Genomic DNA, 14,021 nt, shown 5'->3' with positions numbered 1-14,021 from the left:
AAAGAATAGATGGTATAGAGGGGTCCTGTCATTGTAAATCTTGTAGTCACTGTAAATTTACTGCCATCTATCGACACACGACTAAAACTCAAAATGAAAACGTATAAAGTTGTCAAAAAATGTATATATATGGATAAATGATTTTATTATTTTTATATCATTTTGATCCATGTTCATTCACTGATATCTATGTGTTAAAATTGTTAAATATGAAACGGTGTCGTCACGCCATCTAGCTGAGGATAGGCTAAAGGTGTGTGCGGCATCTATTCGAGAATGACTTTTACTTGAATTCCGAGGCAAGTTTTTTCCTTAGACTTTATTCGTCTTATACGAAGTTACATATGTCTTTGCTTATACTAAGGTTACGCACTATCGCAAGCACATATGTGAACAAAGCCAACACAAATTATATCTAGTAAAGATAAATTGAAAGTAACAAAGATACTAATTAATAAGTAACAAAATGAGGAATATTAAAGTAAAAATATTAATAATACATTTGTAGGTATTTAAGAAGGCGACAACACGCTCACTCAATAGACTCGAAATATCTCTGCACTACATTACGTCTCACGTTAGGGATTCTACCTACAGTTGAATATATCAATATCAAATTCTTTAGACAACTCGTTAAGGTTACGACTGGCGCGCGTTAAAAAACTATTCTGTCTGTATTTGGAAGATGCATTTTTGATTGCTAATGGGGGATGATACCTTTTAGAACGAGAGGGGGTTTTGAAACACAGTTTACTTAGCAACTCGGGGCAATCGATTACACCATTAGTAATACTTATTAGGTAGCTAATATCGGCCACTTCACGGCGTTTTTGTAAAGGGACAAGGTGATGGTGCTTACATATTTTAAGATAGTTGGAAGAACTGTAGGGATATTTTAATTTAAAGCAAAGGTGTTTTACGAATTTTTGTTGAATGCGTTCGATTCTGTCTATATATGTATGGTAGCAAGGGTTCCAGACCTGAGAGGCATATTCTAACTTACTTCTAACATATGAACAATAAAGCACTTTAAGCGTCTTAGCCTGAGTGAAGTGAATAGAATTTTAGTCGCATTTCACCTCGATCGTGCATTTAAATATCGCGTTGTGACTCAATCGTTTATTAGTTTTAGTCGCATTTCACCTCGATCGTGCATTTAACTTTCGCGTTATTACTCAATCGTTTATTACTTTAGTCGCATTTCACCTCGATCGTGTATTGTATTGGCGACGTGATACAACGCAACAGTATGAAGATTGAGTAGATTGATGATTCTGTAGACTTGGGTGTAATTCTTAATTTCGGATACTTGGCGTTAAAGAAAGTAAAACAAATGATCTAAGACACAAAGCTGCTTTATTACTCCTTAAAAGAAACCTAATTATCTTCTTAAACTAACACAAATTAGAGTCCCAAACAAACGTCGATCGCGGCGAAATGCGTCTACGGTAAAATACTACACAAAAAATTTAATACTACAATTTAATTATACTAATGTCAAAAGCTACGCGAAAAAGTCGATCACGGCGAAATGCGTCTACGGTAACATACTACACAAAAAATTAAATACTACAATTTAATCATACTAATGTCAAAAGCTACGCGAAAAAGTGCGTCTAGTAAAAAAATCTAGTGATATCTTTTTCATTCAAGGTGAAATGCGATTCGGTGAATTACTAAAACAATTTTATGCTTTTGGGGTACAGGTCTAGGGTTGCCAACCGTACTATATTATATACATTGTAGTCATTGTACTATATTTTGGCTCTCTGTACTATATACTTTTGGAAAAATATATAGTACGCTAAAATACTATATTTCCGATTAAACGTATATTTACACCCATGTTTAGTATTTTATCTAAAAGTACTATATTTTTTTGAAATGTACTATATATATTTTTGATGCCTTAATCTGGAAAATACTATATTCCACCAAAAAAAAGTTGGCAACCCTATACAGGTCTAACAAATCTACCCCAACTACGGCTGTGCCTACTACCCTCGCCATCTACGCAAGTAATTTACGCGGCATATGGTTATAGCCTGCGGTAAGCATACATAGAATAGTTATTATTGGATGCTAAGTATAGGCATGTATAGGTAAGTCTTCAAATTAAAATTCTAATAAAAAAAAACACACCGGACTAATAGATTGTATAGCGGATGCTCGATATCCGCTATACAATTCATATTTCTAAGAACTAAACTTAACTAGGTAACATCTAACAATGCTCTTCAAAAGTTTATTTTAATTGCTCCACAAAAGCATTCTAGATCTCGAATTCGCAAACACGAGTAATTTGTGTCGCTATCTAGCGACAAGTAGAGTTTAAACGTATACAGCTATTCGACGACAGATGGCGCTGCTTTTGCTAACTTCAGATTAGAGCCTGTGGAAATAAAGATTCTATACACGAGTGGAGTGGAGCCTATTATAGGGGAATAAAATCTATATAAGAAGGTAAATTACTACTGTACGTTACTTGAATTCGAAATACGCACATAATACAGAATAATTTATTTTAAATAACTGAAACCTATGACTTAATTAATTATTTAGTATTAATTTTATAATTTTTAGATATCTATGGTATGTATGCCAGTGTAATACTGCCTTTATGCTGTCAAACGTTTGCAGCTAACTTCATTTGCAATGACGTTACAGTTTTGAAAGATGGCGACCGTAAAGTTTGCAGTCATTGATGTTAACGATTTTTTATCCAAAAAACAGGCTGCCGAGCCTGCTTTAGCAGCGGATTGGGCTAATTTAGAAGAACTATACAACAAAAAGTAAGTACATACACCTTGTCTTACATTTTCGTCCAAAATGTTGCTTGTAAACAACCATAACCTCTATGCTTTGTTATTTCAGATTATGGCACCAAATAACGTTAAAACTGCAAGAATTCGTGAACCACCCGGCGCTACAGACCGGCGACTCCCTCATCCAACTGTACAACAACTTTTTAACGACCTTTGAGAACAAGTAAGTCAAAATGCAAGTCATTTTGTGCTTTATTGTGTCTCAAGTATCCCGTTATATTTTCGTATATATTAAGAAATACTCTGTACAAGTGCGGAATAACACGAGCCTTAGGGCTGATCTAGCATGCGATTTTAGTTACCTACATTGCGGTCTGTTGGGTTACGTCCTATTCAACCGACCGATCAAAAACCGCAATGAAAGTCGCATGCGAGTTCTCGCATCGTCTAAATGAGCCCTTAGGGTGGTATTCCACCTATCCAATGTGTATTTTGTCTCACATTTTGAGAGAGAGAGAGAGAGAGAGAGAGAGACGTAATGACATTGGCCAGATGGAATACCACCCTTAAGTAAAAAATCACAACTTTTTATTCATAAAACTACTGTTTCTCTATGAAATATGAACCATTAATCATCATCAACCACCCACTCACCCACACATTCCACTAACAGCCAAAAAACTAATTAACCCCGGCCACCGGAAAACAATAAAACCAAATATTAATACAGAACTATCAAACAAACAAAACAACAGTCCCCAAGCCGGCTGGTCCCCGTGGGGATAACGACCAATACCCCCTCACCCGGAACAAAGAAAATCAAGCAAAACAAAAAACCAGTAAAGACAACTTTCTACACGAAGATGGGATGATCAGATTAAGAGCGCAGCAGGTTGCTGGACTACAATAACAAAGGATAGGGATAAATGGAAAGAGTTAGGGGAGGCCTTTGCCTACAAAAGGCATACAGATGAAAATTAGATATATATATATCGTCGTTGAGAATGCCAAATACGGTATGTGCGCGATTTTAATCAAATTAATTAATACCTTATGTATTTTGTTGCTAGGTAACTATTTGTCAATCAAAAATCGTGCACATAACGGATTTGGCATTCTCAACGACGATATATATAGGTTAAGAACAAAATGAAATGTATTTACAAAATACTTGTCTGAAATAAAGGCTATTTCATTCATTCATTCATTTCATTTCAATCATCATCAAACCATTACCGAATTCATTCTAATTTGCTCATGATGGCTGTTCTTATAAAATGTAATGCTTTAATTGCTCCTAAAGTAAATTTTAGATTGTGTCACAAGGGAGCAAAATGGCATTTACGGCGTGTACGTTCATTGAATCCTGAACGAAGTGAAGGATTATTATGTAAAATGGAACACGTCAATTCAAGTGTTAACACCCAATGTGGAAATAATTTTGTTACCATGTGAGACGACAAAGGTGATTTCTGGTCTGATGATCAAATATCAACATTTATTCAGCAAATAGGCCACAAGGGCACTTTTACACGTCAACATTGAATTTACATACAAGCAAAAATAATAACAAGACCTTAACAATTTTATAAAATACAATACAATACATGATAAACTATGGCTTGGCTTAGTAATTTACTTGACCACCACTGGTCTCGTAGCCTCATGTCATGGCTGAGGAACGTGACGAGTGTGGGCACTCTTCACCAGTGCTCTCCAAGCCCCTCTGTCCTGGGCCCAGTGCATGCTAGCCTGCAATGTTACCACTAGTATTTAATTACACAAACAGGTCTACTGCAATATAATTTCATTGTTTTTACCTTAAATTCCAATGTTTCAGCTGTGTTGCACCATATTATATTGCGGTAGACCTGTTTGTGTAATTAAATATGTGTACAAAACGCGAGAGTTTAAAGTGTTTTACCACTGGTTTGGTACGATTTTTTTTCCCAGTAGTTACCAGTGGTAAAAGGTGGTAAAAAACTCCTAGTAGTTACCAATGGTAACATCTCGGTAACTAGTGGGAATACCCCAAGCGCTCTTGTTAACATTTCCCCTGTATGTTCCAGAATCAACCCGCTCTCGCTGGTGGAGATCACCTCGCACATTGTGAAGCAGTTTGACAACAAGAAAGATGCCATCGCCTTTCTGGAGAAGGTGGAGAGTAAGGTTAAGATGAATGACGAGGCACTGGCTCTCTGCAAGGTACGAAACATTCTTTAAGAATAAGAATAATTTCATTTATTCATGGGGAACTAAAACTACATTTCATACAAACGTATTACAAAAAGTATGTTTAAAGCATAAAGTGTATAGTTTACCATGAAATGGTCCCACCTCAGCATAATGCTAACCTGACAGTCAGCGCTGGTCTTCCGGCGAGACCATTTGTGGGCCACGAACGCAAACGCAGCACGGCCTTATCAATAATGTAAACGCGTCCACTCTGCACTTTAAAAAAATAATAAAATAAAAATCATTTATTGCAGATCAAAGATCCTTATAATGTTAGTAACAATTTTGGCTTAATAACTAAGTTAGTAGGTACAGAAAATATACAAAATATGTCAAATTGGCCCGCGATTGGTCGCGGCCTCATCCTATTTGGCCCTGCCGATGGCCACTTCGACCCAGTATTTAGTTATAGGGCAGTCAAGGCTCTCCGACAATACTTTGAGGAGGCCGTTGCTGCTGCCACGCACTCGCCTGAGTAGTGATCCTACACTTTCCACGCTTTGCAGTGGCAATCAGCGCCAGCTGCGCCTGTGCGTAATATGTCATGATGACTTAGGGGCTATTCATAAATTACGTCATTTCAAATTAGGGGTGGGGGGGTTCTGGACATCGGATGATGGTAGCATGACGTAGGAGGAAACGGGGTCATTCGAAGCATGATTTTTGGATGAATTTAGGGGGGGGGGTCGAAAATCGATGACGTAATTTATGGACAGCCCCTTATAAGGCCATGCCGCACTAGTGTTGTTGGATAACATTCCTATTAATTTCATATAATTATGTTACTTATTAAAGTTTTTAAGCATTAGTTATAGTGAAGAAATACATGAAATAAACTTGATAACAAAAGTAAATTAAATACAATCATACATACAATATGACGACCGGTCTGGCCTAGTGGGTAGTGACCCTGCCTATGAAGCCGATGGTCCCGGGTTCGAATCCTGGTAAGGGCATTTATTTGTATGATTATACAGATATTTGTTCCTGAGTCATGGTTGTTTTCTATGTATTTAAGTATTTATATATTATATATATCGTTGTCTGAGTACACACAACACAAGCTTTCTTGAGCTTACCGTGGGGCTTAGTCAATTTGTGTAAAAAATGTCCTTAATAATATTTAATATTTATTTACAACGTAAAATAAACAATACTACCTAGCTGATTTAGATTCACACTTACAAAAATATTTGCTTTGCCGAAGCATGTGTTTTTACAATTTTTAATCTTTTAACCGCCATAGAATTTTTCATCGAGCATGCTCTTGTTCCCTGGCGGTATGAAGTTACACGAAGTTTTATCCTATTTAACAGACCGCGGTGAATTTGTATGTCTTATATATCAGACAAAAGGATAATTTAACACATTCACTGCAAGAGGGGTTAGACCCTGTCCGAAGAAAGGTATTTTTTAGGGTTTCGTACCTCTGAAGGAAAAAACGGAACCCTTGTAGGATTACTCGTGCGTCTGTCTGTCCGACCATTCCCCCTCTTATCTCCGAAACTACTGGGTCTAAAATGTTGAAAAAAATACACAAAATAGTTCTTTGCCTATAGATGATAGGAAAACCTATAAGAAATGTGAAGTCAAGCGTGAGTCGGACTTAATTACTTAGTTTTTGATCCGACCCCTTAATTACTTAGTTTTTGATCCGACCCCTACGGGTTTTTTAAAGACATTTCATTCACGTTCCACATAAAAATATACATTGATAAAAAATGTGTAATGTACGAAACCCTGGGAACGCGAATCCGACTCGCACTTGGCCGGTTTTTTCTTGTATGTCATTCAAGAATAATAATCCAAATGAGTCAAAAATAAATTAATTTGTCTTTATGAACATAGTATGATCCTAATATGTATTTAATATTTCAGGTGCTTCAAGGTGAGATCTACTTAGAACAGCTGAACGACCTCGACGCCACGGAGAAGATCATCGAGGAGCTGGAGGGCTCGCTGGAGGACGCAGACGGAGTCACCCCGGTGCATGGCCGGTTCTACAAACTGGCTTCAGAGTACTACAGGTATTTTATATTTCTCTAGTTTTAGTAGTCTGTACTAAATAGTATTTTATACTATCGTGATATAATACAGAGTTTTTCAGAAGCTTCGTTGCCTAAGTGAGGTACGATATTAAAAAGCTTGATTATATCACTATTGTATACAATACTTTTTTACGTCAAGAAAAATAATACATTTTTCTACTAGTCGACTGTAATTCTTGAATTAAGATTTCTTATACCAAACTGCAATTGGGTATTTTTAATGTATGGGCTCCCAACTCAACTATAATATTCATTTCGATACAGTTTAGTCAATTATAATGAAATTGACCAATCACAGCTCGCCGCGATCAAGAGGACGAAACAAAACCATAGCTCAAATTAATTATTTTAGGTGGTATAGTAGAAACAATTAGTTCATAAGTCAGAAACGCGCATGTGACACCCTTAATATAGCAACATCCATAGACTACGAAAATCACTTAGTGTTGCTTGTTAGTCTCCATAGGCTACGGTGGCCAAAATAGAGAAAACAATTGTTTAAAAATTGAATTTAGCGCGGAGCAAGTACCAGGGCCTCATGAGTTACGAGAAGGTGTCGTGACCAGCCCGCCGTAGGGCGCGGGGCGCGGCGGCCGGGTCGCGGGAATCTTAGCTGTATACTTTTGGTTTGGTTTGTTTGTATGATTCTACTAGTTTAAAGTATTATTCTTGTTAACTAGTAGAAAAAGTATTGTATATTTCATTTCATTTCATTTATTTCTATAACAATAATACATTGTGTTAGAAAACTTATGAACTAATTACATACTTATAATCTAATTAAACGAAGTAAAAGATGGGACATGTCAGCAAATAAGTAAATAAGTTTTCAATAATTAAATTAAACAATTAAATAACAGGTGAAAAGTACTAATAAAATAATATAATATAATGTCAAATATAAAATGTTATAAAATCGTACCCTACAATAGTTACAGTGAAATAAATATTTGATAATTTGTATACAATAGTGATATAATCAAGCTTTTCAATCTCGTACCTGACTTGCAAGCTTCGTTGCCTAAACACGGTACTCGACTGAAAAACTCTCTATTATATCACGATTGTATAAAATACTATTAACTAGTAGAATCATATAGGTAAACATACCAAAAGTATACAGCTAAGATACTCGAACAGCCGCAATACCTTCAATCTTCATACTCGTATGCGTCCCGGCGGGCTGGTCAACGACACCTTCTCGTAACTCATGAGGCCCTGGTACTTGCTCCGCGCTAAATTAAATTTTTAGACAGTTTTTTCTCGTTTTTGGCCACCGTAGCCTATGGAGACTAACAAGCAACGCTAAGCGGTTTTCGTAGTCTATGGATGTTGCTATATTAAGGGTGTCACATTCACGTTTCTAACTTATGAAGAAACTGTTTCTACAACCTAAAATGAATAATTAATTTGATTTTGTTTCGTCTTCTCGACGGCGGCGAGCTGTGATCGGTCAATTTCATTATAGTCGAAGTCGACTAAACCGTTTCGAAATGAATATTATAGTCGAGTCGGGAGCCCATACATTAAAAGTACCCAATCGCAGTTCGGTATACGAATTCTTGATTCTAGGATTACAGTAGACGAGTAGAAAAATATACATTAGAAGTGTAGGAATAAGTGATTGTGGTGTCGCAGAGTGCGCGGCCCCATGGCGCGCTACTACCGCGCGGCGCTGCGCTACGTGGGCTGCGCGGAGGGCGGAGCCCTGCTGCCGCCGCCGGAGCGCCGCGCGCTGGCGCGCTCGCTCGCTATAGCCGCGGTCGTCGCCCCTAACGTCTACGATCTAGGCGAGCTGGTGAGTTCAATAACTCTCAAATACATCAGTGTCTTAGCGCCACTTGCACCATCCCGCTAACCCGGGGTTAACCGGTTAAACCTGGAGTTACCATGGTTCCCGGTGCTTAACACCTTCGAAGGTCACCATCACGTGCTTTATGGAATATGGAAGCGAGTATATATGGTATTGTAGGGAGTTCTCGGGTATTCAACGGCAGGATTCGGAGTACTACTACGTAGACGGCGCCGAGGGCGAAGCCCTAGTAGAATTTGCAATATAAATAATTATACAATATGGGTTGGAAGGTCAACCCCTAGAATTATGTCAAATTTTTCTTTTTTTAAATAGATTTTATGCCCCGATGCCAGCCCTTTAAACCAAATCTCATAGAAAAAGGGACAAGCTACAATAGCGCCGTCTATGCAAATTTTTGACAGTCACCAACCCCATTTAATCAGAAATTTATCATGTCATGATCATGTCGGGTGGCAAACAAGAACTCTACCACTCTGAACTTAGAGGATATACCCGACAGTCTGCTGATTTTTGCGGGGAAGGGGCACGTCAAATAACATAACGTAAAAATAGCCACGTCAGATAAACGTCAGTCCATATAATGTCTATGACCATCGGCCGCCTATTTTCCACAGAGGGGAACGCCTGTTAATGGCTACTCCTTTTGGTTATATCCTTTAAGACTGAATTATAATCTAAATAGTGAGTATTATGCCTCCAGCTGGCCCATCCCATCCTGGAGTCGCTGGAGAACACCCCGGACGCGTGGGCTAAGGAACTCGTGCTAGCCGTGTCGCGCGGCGACGTGGCGGCCTTCGAGGCGCTGCGCGCCGCCGCGCCGGCGCCGGAGCTGCGCCGCGCCGACCAGAGCGTGCGGCAGAAGGTCGCCATCACCTGCCTCATGGAGGTAAATATCCAGCGAGCCCCATCTTGACATGTCAACGTTTAAGGAACTACTTTCTTCTGTTGGTCTTGCTAGTCCAGTGGTGGGCAAAGTACGGCCCGCGGGCCCACCACTGTGCTACTCAACACCTTACTTAAGCTTTTGGAGTAGTGATCCAAAAGACTCGAGTGTTTTAGGTCTTTTTTTAGCCTAATTTACTAATTAGCTAAAAGCCTATTTTACTAATCCTTTTCTATGACAAATGGTCAAAAATATGCACAGAAAAGTAATCACCTGCTTTAAATGCCGAAAAAAAAAGTCGCAACACAGGAAATAAAATGCGTTTGTACGGGAGAGCCCGTGGAATGCTCCTTTATATCCTGAAAAAAAAACAATTAAAAATTAACGATTTTTTCGCTGACTGTAATTTTTTTCCAAAACCTGTAAATGTTAATAATCGTTAATCAAAAATTAAGACCATTTTGGTGTACCGGCACGAGATCTGGAACGTACCTTGAGTGCCCCATTAAAAATAAACACTGTATAAATGGTTTTCATACAATATGTGTTGTATTTCAGATGGCATTCAACCGCACATCCGCGACCCGCAAGCTGACATTCGCCGAGATCGCGCAGGAGGCCCGGGTGCCTCTTAACGAAGTCGAACTGCTTGTTATGAAGGCTTTAGCCGAGAAACTCATCCGGGGACATATTGATCAAGTTAGTTATTATATCGCGATATTATTGCCGAAATTCGGGAGAGCACATGTGCTTGCGTACCTGACAAATCCAGACTGGTTTTGCTGAAGTACCCTCATATTTCAATACACTACATTAGTGTTGCATTATAATATAATAACATACTTATTATGTATAACACAACTGCTCAGGAGGCCCGGGTGCCTCTTAACGAGGTGGAGCTGCTCGTTATGAAGCCGCCCTTAAATCGCCTTTTCATACAAACATAGGTAGTCTAGTCCTCTCGGTCTTGCGATAGCTCTCGCCAGTCGCCATGGCCGAGGTTGAGCAGGTCTTGAGCAACTACGTCGTTTCAGCGGTACCTAGGACGTCCACTCGGGCGTCTCCCATTTTGTTGTCCCAAGTACCTGCGCTCTCTTCACGGCACGATCCTCTCCCATTCTCTCTAAGTGTCCGAGCCACCACTGAATTTAGCCGCTTTTGTCTCTCAATATTTCGCCACTATATCGGACCACATCCTTATTTCTATGGCAACAAAATTATATTACGATATTTGGCCGACTGCTGACTGTACATTTGCTTATTTTTATCAGGTCGCTCAATAACATCTGAACATGCACTTTAATCTACCTACATAACTTACTATCAACTTTGTATTTTTGGCCCATCTCAGCATTCTTAGCCCGTTCCCCGGACGAATGGCAATGTTTGCCGAAGCCGTGAAAGTCAATCTGAATAATATAACTCAAAAATAAATTTAAAACAACAAAATACATGTCGGGAATTGTGGGCGTATCATACTATCGGCAGCACATCAGAACCTTCAATCGTGGATGACGAGGGCCTTCAATGAAATAGTGTTGAGTCGCTCACTCGCGAGGCACCTCATTTGTACCACTCATTTTGTTAATTTGTCGCAGTACTTCATACCGCAAAAATGTCTTACTTCACTCCTCTATTCATTTTACTCATTTACTCGCGCGCATCACAAACACCTCTTGCCACACAAATCATTCACACACTTCAAATTTCAAAAAACTCTTATCCTTTCAAATTCACTCGCGAACCTCAAAAACTCATACACTCCTCACAACTTGCAAAAGAGTCCCTGGATGGCACGAGGTGCTCGCCTGCTCGCCGGCATTCAAAACTCAAAATGTCTCAAATGAAGAAACGAGTAATGGCCCACACTGTCAACTGCCGAACTACAAACCTTATTGCAACGACAAAAGGTCCACCGAGAAATGCGTTGAGTTTGTACCACTCACTGCCTCTCTGTGACATGAACACCTCAAAAATCCTTTCAAAATGAAACAATGAATTAGAAATACCCAAAGAGGGAGTGAGACAGACACGCGCCGTACTTCAATATCGCCTCGCGTCACCACCGAAAATACGTTAAAAATTAAACACGAAAGACAAGAAGCGTAAGCGCTGCAAGCTTTCATACATCTTAAGCCTTTTTGATCCTAACTTACTTGTCAAAATGGCGCGAGGAATCAGTCACCAAAAGGAAGTTCGACGTGTTGCTTCTCTGTTGCACTTGTAAATTCGTACGTAAGTGTGACAGGGAGGCAACATGACGAACATGGATCGCGGTACGCACTCTGTATACCATACAGGCATTTACGAAGCTTGCTTAGAAACAGTAATCCTTTAGTGACTACAATATTATTGAAATAAATTACTGTAGCGTACACAATATATGATCATTTCAATAAGTTTCAAGTTTATTAAATAAAAAGTAAGTATAATTTGCATAGGTAAAATAAACATGTAGATGTAAATTATAACGATTTGAATTTGCAATACTTTTTATTAACATTATTTGTAAACGTTTATGATTTTGACATATTTATATTTATTTTGTTCGTACGTCGTTGTAGCTAATTTTAGTTCTCTAATACCTAATACCTAGTGATAATTCTTATAATTATACCAAAATAACAAAATATGGACATCGTTTTCGCCATTAAATTTACCCGCGGATCTTCCTTGGTGCCTTTTGCATGAAAAAATGAAATGTAAATGTAGCCGGCGGCGGCCGGCGCGAATGGTGCTTTGTTTAATATCATATTGATGATATTACTGTTAAATTATCTGAGGTGGTAAGTTTGTCACTTCTATATAATAATGACTTGTGAAAATATTGAATTTGTTCTCCTTAGTTTGTTAAAAATGTGGTAGTTTTATGGTTAATAGGTACAAGACTTATGAAATATATCACTACATATTATGAAACAAAGTCCCCCGCCGCGTCTGTCTGTATGTGTGTTTGTTTGTATGTTCGCGATAAACTCAAAAACGACTGGACGGATTTTCATGCGGTTTTCACCTTTCAATCATAATAGAGTGATTCTTCAGGAAGGTTTAGGTGTATGTATAATTTGCTAACCCATGCGAAGCCGGAGCGGGTCGCTCTCGCTAGTGATTATTATACTTAAAATTATATCAAGTAGGAAGGAGGAGGACTAAACAATCTAACAATAAAAAAGAGCTAAATTAGAACAAGTTTCATAAAAGCAGCAAATTAAGTTACTATGTGGGATCTTTCTCCTATAAGTTATATTCTTAACCTCCAGAATTGCACTCCTTAATTATTATTATTTATTTATTTATAAAGGAAGTGATGAATACATAAATATGTATATACATTAAATATTTTTGTCACCATTGGCCCGTTGGATTAATAGAATGACGCGACGCTGAAAATATGCTAGTACCTCACCTCATTTGAAGTAAGACATTGTAACACCTCATTTTAGAAAATGAGGTACTCATACAAACTCATTTTAAATTGATGTCCTACCCATCACTACAATGAAATACGATGTTCAACTCACAATCTTTACTGCACAAGACTCATTACAAATCACAGCACGCGTTACGTTTCTTATCTTAAGCAAACCAGTGGATTAGACCCAGGAGCCGCCACAGACGTCATCTTCCCCCGTTCGTTCTCATCGTGCTCCTTCTGAAGATTGATTGACAGCATAACTTCAATTGTTCTGGACTTCAATTGTTTTAAGAGCGCACTCTATGACGTCTTGGCGGAACTGCGTCGAACGCCACTCAAGTGTACGTAACACCCTAGTTTGCTCTATTTGTCAAGGTTTGCATGACAAAACGCCTCTTGAAGGCGATAGATGGCACATTTCAGCCATTCTCCGACACGGCCAACCTGACATTGTACGGGTCCCTCCGTACGTTATCCATCCCCCTTTATGATTTTCACTGGTAGACTAGAGCGAAGATGAGATCTTCTTCTCCCAAAAGAGACTGTAGAGCGCAGAACATCTGCACCTCCACGGCATCCTGACATTGTATGCATCACTGCATACATCTGCGGACAGAATACAACAATCTGAGGTATCTAAGCTCATTGCTCGGCCTACCTGACCAAAGTAAGTTCCTCCATAACTTTTGGATACTGACAGGCAACTCAACTCAACTCTTTCAATAACACGCACATAGATCATTGTTGTGAATGAACAAGTTCAGCATCAGTAGCATCACGATATTCAATCAGGCCATATTTCAACGGAAATGGGGTAGAGATATATTTCGAACAATTCATTAAGAGACTTAAAATGCAA

General features: G+C 38.7%; 1 protein-coding gene across 1 annotated transcript in view; it reads left to right on the top strand.

Annotated features, from left to right (window-relative positions):
- Positions 1–2,639: 2,639 nt before the first annotated feature.
- LOC134803748 (26S proteasome non-ATPase regulatory subunit 13) overlaps positions 2,640–14,021 on the top strand; it is a 28,670-nt gene continuing 17,288 nt past the window's right edge. The window contains exons 1-7 of the mRNA XM_063776583.1: positions 2,640–2,792; positions 2,875–2,988; positions 4,835–4,970; positions 6,879–7,027; positions 8,687–8,846; positions 9,565–9,750; positions 10,306–10,446. Coding sequence (XP_063632653.1) covers positions 2,677–2,792; positions 2,875–2,988; positions 4,835–4,970; positions 6,879–7,027; positions 8,687–8,846; positions 9,565–9,750; positions 10,306–10,446 — 1,002 coding nt within the window. The 5' untranslated portion in view covers positions 2,640–2,676. The remainder of the gene's footprint in view (positions 2,793–2,874; positions 2,989–4,834; positions 4,971–6,878; positions 7,028–8,686; positions 8,847–9,564; positions 9,751–10,305; positions 10,447–14,021) is intronic.

Source organism: Cydia splendana, chromosome 27, assembly GCF_910591565.1.
Source record: "Cydia splendana chromosome 27, ilCydSple1.2, whole genome shotgun sequence".
NCBI classification, from domain to species: Eukaryota; Metazoa; Arthropoda; class Insecta; order Lepidoptera; family Tortricidae; genus Cydia; species Cydia splendana.
This window is presented reverse-complemented; position numbering and strand designations above follow the sequence as displayed.